Here is an 8,994-nt window from a genome sequence, read left to right on the forward strand (position 1 = left end):
ATTGTATGTTTGACGAACTGGAAATGTCTTCTCAGTTCCTACAGTCTTGGGTTTAAATTCTGCCTTAGTCTGGGAAACCATCATCTCTCACCTGGACCAAAGGAAGAGCCTCCCCTACAGGTCTGGTGGACTCTGAACCTTCCCTTTCCGACACCCCCAGATGTCAGCCTGATAACTTCTTTGAACTGCAAAGCTGATCTGGTCCCTCTCTTGTCCCATCAACTAAAGGATAAGATGCAAATTCCCTAGCATGGCATCTCAGGCCCAGAGATGCTGAGCCCTTAACTCTTTCTCCCTGACCTTCCTTCTCCGCCTCTGACCCCTAGCAGCCATGCTGACCCCGCTGCCTTGCTTTTTTACTTCGTGTCTTTGATCATGCTGTTCCTTCCGCCTGGAATGTCTTTCTTAACTTCTCCGTCTGGTGAACTTCTATGTGGCCCACAAAACTCAGCCCATCTTCTCTGTAAAGTCTACTCCCTCCTCATCAGGCGGAAAATTGTCTTCCTTGCAAGATCTCCAGCCCCTCAAAGATGGGGATAGTTTAATTCAGTTGGTGTTGGCCAACTCTTACCCCCTATATCTTAATTAATTGATTCTAGTCCCTTATATTTACATTTCTTTCAATCCAGGAAATTTCCATTTGCCAGGCACTGAGAGGAAGGGGAGGATCCTGAGGAGTGGGGTGGGCAAAGCATTTGCTGAGGGCTCCCATGGATGGCCCGGACACCAAAGAAACAGTATGAGAGATGGGTCCTCCCCTTCTAGCGCACCTCCCTGGGTTAGAACGCACTTCCCTCCCTCCCTTAGCGTGCTGTCTGTAACACCCACACGGGCCCACACCTGCATGCACACACACAGAGAAGCCGCCCAATGCCACAAACACTAGTCCTGAGAATAATGCCTTCAAAACACCTCTGTGCCAGGCATGATGCCGGGTCCCCCCCCGACACAAGACCCCACTGGTTCCTCTCACTCGGCCGCAAGGCTCAGGACGTGGGACGACTCCCTCTGCCAAGGACACAGAAACGGGGCAAGAGCAAGGAGGGATTTGAATCTGGGCTTGTTGGACACCAAAACGTGCTTCCACCCTGCCATACTGCCTCCAGAGCACAGGAGCACGTGAATCTATCAACAGTTACTCATTAATACACAGCAATATTCCCTCTTCCCCTCTCTCTCCCTCATCCCCCACTGCCACCCAGTCGCTCTGCCCACCTCGCCAGAACCAGCTCTTGGTAGGAAAGAGAGCAAGAAGGACACCCCCTTCTGTGCCCCCCAGTGTTCCCTTGCCTTCCCCCATGGTCCAGCCTCCTTCACTGGGAAAAGGAGGATAATGAAGTGAGTGGCTCGCCTGAAGGCCCTCCTCTCTCTATGACCTCTGCTCAGGGCATTTTACAGAGGAGAGTTGACTGTAAACTGCTAGGTAAATGACTACAAACCAGCCAGGACCGCCCTAGCACCACACATTCTGACAGCCCGAAGTTGACCCATGGAGGGGGCAGGGCTGGGTAGAGCTGGGCCCAGGTTCCCAGGAGCCTCCTCTCTTCTCTCCTGACCCCCTCCCCACACCACCCCCGCAGCAGAGCACCCAGGGTGGAGGTGAGGAAGGGGTTGCAGGTGGTGGGGACTGCCTGGGTGGATGTCACAATCAGGAAGATCCTCATATGCACCCCCTTTCCCACCCCTTTTCCTGACTCTTACGTCGTACAGATGAGGAAACTGAGGCTCGGAGAGAGAAGGGGCTTGACCTAAATCTCCCAAGAAGTTAGAGGCAGAGCTCAGGTTAAAATCCATGCTTCTCTTTCTGTTTCCCTGGGTCTGTCTGATCAGCTGTGTGACTTTAGAAAAGCCAGGCAACCTCTCTGGGCACTAAATGCTCACAGCTCCTGACACACCCATTCCACAGGGCTGCCGGAAGGACCAATAACAGTAAGGGTGGCAGCCCTTCACCTAAATATAATACTCAACGGTTTATAAAACATTCCTACATCCCATCTCTGTTCATAATAACTGTGAGCTGGGAGAAATAGGTACTTGGGGCCCCAGTTTGCAGATGTGAGAAACTGAGAGTCAGAGAGGCAAAGATCACGCAGAGTTTGGGACAGAGCAGGAGCTAGAACTCAGACCTCCCAAATCAGTGCTCTTCTCATCACTAAGTCACTCACAAGGTTAGGAGTACATTGAAACTCTGAAGGATCAAGCACTGACTAACCCATGCCATCAGATTATACCTGACCTCCCCAGAACTCTCAGTAGCTCTGGGACACAGAGATAGCCCTCTGAGGTGGAGAGTTATGCCTTATGTCACACACATGTGAGCTCTGATCCCAATTCTGACTCAGGAGCTGTGAGACCTCACCTTTCTTAGCCTTGAGCTTCTCCACTATAAAATGGAACTATAGAGGTACCAAAAACTCTGGATGAGGACTGAGCTGCACCATGAATGCAGCAGTGCCTGGCAGGTGGCAAGCTCTCATTAACTTTGGTTTATGCACACAAAGATCATGTGTTGGGTTTTACTCTGTCTCCCTCATTGTGCCTATTTCAGGGCTCCAGACCAGGGGCTTCTGATCAATCCTTATAAGGAAGAGAGGGATGGATGGAGTGATGGAGGGACAGAGAGGTGGATGGATGGATGGATGGATGGATGGATGGATGGATGGATGATCAGGAAAGTGGAGAGAAGATAAGAGGAGTGAAAATCGGGAGGATGAAAAGAGATTGAAGGATGGGGCAGGCGCAGCGTATGCCTAGAATAGAGGCACAGACTGGCCTTCGTGGTCCCTCGTCCCCAGACCTTGGCCCCAAGCCAACCCGCCACCTCACCCCACTGCCTACCTTGGGGTAGCATTGGCACATGCTCCAGATGATGCCCCCGATCACCATGACGCTGCCCATGGCATAAAAGGTGCCGTAGATCTGGGGTCGGTCATGGCTCATGAGGAATGTGCCAAGGGCCAGCAGGAAGAACCCCAGCACAATGAAGCCGATGCGGAAGGTCTTCTCATCCGTCATGGCGACTCAGCCAGGCCTCGGTCCGTGCCCTGCCCGCGAAGGGGCACCTGCCACCCGCGTGGGCACTCACACACCTCACACTGGGATCACTGCAAATCTGAGCTTAAAGTTAGAGGGAGAGAAGGCTCCCTCAGGTCCAGCCGCAGCTCCTGGACCCACAGGTTCACCAGGCTGCAGGAGCCACGCTTGGATGGCTTCTGCCCCCACCAGCCACCTTCTCTCCCTCTCACCTTTCCACTGGGCCCAGCTGGAGTGTGTGTGTGACTCTGAATGAGGGAGAAGAAAGGAAGGAGAGGGGGAGGTTACAGGGGCTGGGCCCCAGCCAAGCCTTTGACATCACCTCATTTGCCTGTGTGGGGCTGAGCTGGGTGGACAGGCAGACCCACACCGTCCAGCCATGGGAAGCCTGGTACAATGTTGCAGCCAAAACACATCAGAATGCCACTGGAGGATTCCAGGCTCCCATGGGCTGGCATTTTGAAATCCTGAAGCATTCTAGACTCATCAAGGTCATGTGTCCATAAGGGGTTCAGGAACAATAGCCCATATTCACTGGATGGTGGCTGCATGCATGGTACTGTTCTAAACATGTTACAGGTATTATTCATTTAAGGGGAACCCCGGGAGGTAGGCATTACTGCCTCACTTTATAAATGAGGACACTGAGGCACAGACAAGTCACTTGCCCAAGGTCACTCATCTAGAAATGGTGCAGCAAATGGGATTTGTACCTAGAGGTCATGTCGCTAGCCAACGTGTGATACTCCCTAACTATAGCAGGATGGTTAAGAATGTGGGCTCTGGGGACTAGGCAGACTGCTTGGGCTTGAGTTCTGGCTCCTGTATCGTGGGGCAGGGTGTCCTTGATCATGTTACCTCCTTGTGCCTCAGTTTTCCTCTTCTGTAAAATGGGAATAACGATAGCATCTCCCAGGACAGAGCTGTCTGCAGGCCTGGCCTTCCTGGGTTCCTCTGTTCCCTTCTCATACTTCATGAGCTGCCCCCTGGAAAAGCTCTGGTGTCTTAATGCTCCTGTAGGATGTGAATGACTGACAGCGATTTCCTTGCCTCCTAATCTAGGAAGATGATTTAATCCTAAGAATGACATTGTAGAATTCCAGTTTTGGGGATAGGCTGATGGGAAACAACAGATTCCCTTACACGATTATGAAAAAAAGTGAGGACCACCGTGTCTCTAAAAGAAAATGCTAACTTGTTGTTTGCACCGGATTGTGTTGCTGGTGTGGGGTAACGGCTTCCATCTGGCTTCCCGGCTTAGACTGGGGATTTTCCTGTGTGTTATCACCGTCTCTCCCTTCTTCCCAACAAGAGCTGTGCTTCCAGGACACCACACCCTCTGCCTGCTGTTCCTGTCCGCACACACTTTTCAAGCAGCGGTTTCTCCTTCACCAGCCCTCAGATCTAGCTGGGCTACACCCTACAGTTTGCAGAGGAGGGCCCTGTCACAGAGCTCAGGAGAGCCTCCCAGCGGGAGGTTGCTGAGGAGTCGAAGTGCCGAGAGTCACTGGGTCATGTTCAGGTCTGACTCCCCAGGTGAAATTAGGCTGGTGGCTCTGCTCTGGGCTTGAGTTTTGTCACCTAGGATTGAGGGTGGTATCAGGGCCACCTCTCAGGTATTGTGCAGGTAAGTGATCTGATGGAGGAAAAAATGCTTTGTAATCTGGGCTTATCAGTAGGCTGGGACCCACCATGGAAACACTATTATCATCATCTGACAGAGGCTCAGAGAAGGGAAGCAACGAGTGCCCCTCCCAGAAAAGGAAACAGGCCCAGAGGAGCCTCAGCCTGTCCTCGCTGGTCCGGGGGTCCTGGTGGGCGGTGGGAGTGGATCTCCATGGTCGCTGTCCAGCAGGAGTCTCTCGCGCCCCCTTGGGGCGGCCACAGCACGTGCTGGACAAGGCGCTTTCACATCCCTTGGGTCAAGCCGCTGTCCGTCCCTCAGCCCAGAGAGGGGAACAGGGGAGGGGTTATCATGCCCATTTCACAGGCGAGGAAACTGAGCCCAGGGAGTGGAAGGGACTGGCCAAGATCTCCCCAAACTGAGTGGGGGGCTGAGTAGGGTCCGGCACACCCACAGCTCCAGCCACAGTGTAGACGGACCTGGTCCTTAACCCCTCCCGAGATCCATCCAAGTCACCCGAGCACTCTCGTCTTTCCCCCGCCTTTTCTTTTCTCTCCACGACCCAGCCTCCTTTCTGTTTTTTCTCCTCTTAAAAATATTTAAAATGTGAGTGATGCATAAGCAGCTCTGGGACAAGGATGTGATCAGTAAAATGGGTTTAATCTAACCTCTTCCACAGACCGTGGTGAGGAATAAATGGGAACAGATGTGAACAGTGCGTTGGAAGTGTTGGGTTATCGGTTTTTCCCGTTCCCCTCTCAACCGCCTCTGACTTTTACCTCCCTCCCCTACAAAGTGCGGGAGAGTGGTTGAGGAGTCTGTCGTCTTCCAGAAGAGGGCGCTCTAACCATTTTTTTTTGTTTTGTTTTGTTTTGTTTTTTCCTGTCCACAGAATTTAGGATCCTCACAAGATCCTGAAAAACACACCCATCTGACAGATGCAGATACGGAGGCTCATAAAGGCAAGGGGAGCAGCTCAAGGTCACAGAACCTATAAATAGCAGAGCCAAGATTCAAACCAGGTCCCCAGTCTCTTGTTGAACATCTATTATGTACAGTGTACCTGCATGGCTCCCTCCCTTACCTCCTTCAAGTCTTTGTCCAAATGTCAGCTTCACGGCAAGGCCTTCCCTCAAGTGATATTACTGTTCCCAGTCCTCCTTTCCAGATTTACTTTTTTCCATAGTACTTATCACCATCTATCCTATTGTATACATTATTTATTAATCTTGTCTTTTGTCTGTCCCCACCCCCACCCCCAACGAGAACTCAAATTTCCACAGTGGGTACTTCGCTTAATTCACCGTGGCTAGAACCAGACAGACTGTCCATCCACGTTTGAGAATGGAGGGATGGATGTTAGTCACAGTGGAGAGGGAGGCCAGAGAAGGAAGCACAGGGACGACCTCCCGGGGTTATGCTAAGGTATCTGACATCTCTCAAAGCCCAGCGGGTTCCTCCAAAGGGCTTTTGCAGGGGACAATGACACACGCCAGATTTTAATTTTACAACGATCCTCTGGTTTTGAGATCAGTTTGGAAGAAGGAAGAGGAGATGGTGGACGTGAGAAGCAGTCATCAGGCTCTAGCAGAAACCTGGCGAGACAAAGACTGAAGTGAATCATTTTTAGAAGTGATTAGTTGCTGGGGTGGGGAGGGAGCGTGGTATGGGAATTTCCAGCTGGGAAATTTCCAACTGATTTGAGATGGGGAGCCGCAGGAAGTGGGGTCACCAGCCCAACCAGAGGGTAACAGAAGCCTGGGAGGCCACAGGAAAAGTGTGCAAGAGGCACGAGCTCCGAGGGCCCCTGACATCCCAGGCCTGGAGGCAGGCACTAGATGTGGGCTCTGAGTGGTAGATGAAGAAACTGGACATCCGGGCCTAGTGGGGAAGCGACCAAGAAGCAAACCATTGCCTACTGAGGGCTCCAGAGTGGCAGACCCAGCCTCATGTGGTTCTTCCGCCCTGTGCCCCACCAGTGGACACGTGTCCCCCGTTCACAGCGAGGCCACTGTGGCTCAGGAAGTTTAGGTGGCTTGCCTCACAAGAGACTTGGCTCCATGGCCCTGGCTCAGCCTCCAAGTCACTGGTGACCCTGAGCAAGTCACTGCCCCTCCTGGGGGCCTTCATAGATGAGTCGATATAGAGAGAAAAGCAGAAAAATTTTTCCTGTCTTCCAGCCCTGTCCACCCTCTACATCTTCCAGATCCTAGGAGGCAAAGGTGGTGCCTCCTAATCACACCTGCAACTCATTAACTCACCTGCCTCGGGGAGGTTACTCACTTTGGGGTAGGAGGGAAGCTAGGCTCCGCTTTCCAACCTGGGACCCCGTTTACTCTTTAGGAATTGCAGAGGGCCCCATAAATTCCTACCCCTATCCTCATAATACATAAGGGAAACTGGTGTGTGTCTGTGTGTGCGTGTCTGTGTGTTGTATATCTGTGTGTTGTATGTCCAGTTCAAGGTCACACAGCAAGGTCAGGACCAAGGCAGAACTCAAACCTACATCCCCATCATACCAGGGAGAGTGAGAGAGGAGAGGAGGCATCTGAAAGTAATGAAAGATACAAAGGAAAGGGCCTGCAGAAATAACCGACCCAGCCCGTTAAAACTGCTCTCTCTTCCCCCATTCTGCCCTGTGCTCTTCAGTTAACATGTTTTCCACAGCTGCATCCCCCACCTCAAGGATTCTCCAGCCCCTTTTCTATCTCTGTAGTCTTGACATAGGAATGTCAAGACTGTAGAACTGTTTGCTGTGTTACAGCGAGAGCTCAGCCTTTGGGTAAGGAACTTGCTGAGCGGCACCGACATCAATGAGTGCTGCTCCCTATCTGTAAGCCTAGGAGTCCTGTCTCTCTGTTCAAGAATCTGATAAAGGTGCTGATAACACCAAGGTCTCAGACTCTACAAAGCAAACGACCTGTAAGACCAAGGTTCTGGAAATTCCTCCCCTGCAGCCCCCCACCCGAAGCTCCCCCTCCCAACTCTGAGTAAGGAGGGACATGTAAAACCTCAGACAAAGGAATCACGCACCCCTTGCACGGACACTGCCAGGGTATATAAGCTGTAAGAAATCTAACCAAGGGGAGATTGTGCTTTGGGTCTGTTGAATGCCCCACGCTCTACGCCAGCATGAAATTTTCCTTCCTCTAACAAAGTTGTCTGAGTGTCTGAATTCCTCTGTTGAGTGTCGCTTCCTGCAACAAGAGCAAGGCACAGACATGAGAGAAGGGGAGGAAGCAAAGGAGGCGCAAATGGGGATCCAGAATTTGGTGATGGAGAAGGAGAGAAATACAGAAGATTCATGAGATCTGGCTTGGGTGGTTAAGAGAGGGCCTAATAATGATAATAATAGCCAACATTTATCGAATCATTTGTTCAGTCAACAAATACCTACTGAGCATCTCCCTCGTACCAGGCACCATTTCTAGGCTTTAGAGATACAAACATAAAGGAAAGAAAGAAAAAATTTCCTGTTCTCAGGGAGCTTTTGTCCTGGTGGGGGAGATATAGACAATAAACAAACAAACAAATTTTAAAAGGTAAATTGTTACATGGTGACAGGGATTATAAACAAATAGGGCCCGAAGGAGGCTGGGAGTGCAAGAGCATGGGTGGGACTCGGTTTTAAACAGAGTGGTCAAGGACGCTTCTTGAAGAGAGAGACTGAACAAAGGTGCAGGAAGGTGAGGAGCAAGCCCTGGGGAGGAGCTTTGGGGAGAGAGAGAGGGAAAGTACAAAGGCCCACAGCGGGACTGACACAGCAGAAGGAGGTGGGCGGGGTGGTGGCGGGGAGGAAGTGAGAGGAGGAAGGGCCGGCCCAGACACCCTGGCCCCAGCCTGTACCACAGTGTGGGCTTTCATTATCCAAAGTGAGCTGGGAACCACTCAAGATTCTTAGCCTAGAAAAGGCATCTTCCACCTGGGGAGGGTCAGGCCATTCTGAGCTGAGAAGAGACTGCAGGGGACACTGGTAGAAGCTGGGAGACCTGAGTCCAGGCCTAAGTGGGAGGATCTCGGCAAGGAGCCCATCCAGGCCTGAATGAAACACTGGCTCTGCCTTTATGCTCTGCGATTTTACCTCCCTGAGGCTCAATTTCCACATATGCAGGTGGCCAGCAGCAGAGCAGACTTGAGGGTATGAAATAATGGCAGAGGTCCCGGCCCAGCATTCATTAGGCCCTCAGGGAATGCCACTCTTATCCAGCTGACTGAGCTCCAGGACTTTGAACTCCAGCTTGCTGTGTGACCTTAGGAAGGTTGCTTAATCTGAGATGGTTTTATCCTCTGTGAATGGGGTAATGTGAAGATGTAGGGATGCAAAATGTAGCTGGACA

General features: G+C 51.7%; 1 protein-coding gene across 1 annotated transcript in view; it reads right to left on the reverse strand.

Moving 5' to 3' along the window:
• Positions 1-3,015, reverse strand: part of BSND (barttin CLCNK type accessory beta subunit) — a 9,370-nt gene extending 6,355 nt beyond the window's left edge. Inside the window, exon 1 of the mRNA XM_011370421.1 lies at positions 2,839-3,015. Within this exon, the coding sequence (XP_011368723.1) occupies positions 2,839-3,015 (177 nt within the window). The remainder of the gene's footprint in view (positions 1-2,838) is intronic.
• Between the last annotated feature and the right edge of the window lie 5,979 nt (positions 3,016-8,994).

Source organism: Pteropus vampyrus, unplaced genomic scaffold, assembly GCF_000151845.1.
Source record: "Pteropus vampyrus isolate Shadow unplaced genomic scaffold, Pvam_2.0 Scaffold170, whole genome shotgun sequence".
Taxonomy (NCBI): Eukaryota; Metazoa; Chordata; class Mammalia; order Chiroptera; family Pteropodidae; genus Pteropus; species Pteropus vampyrus.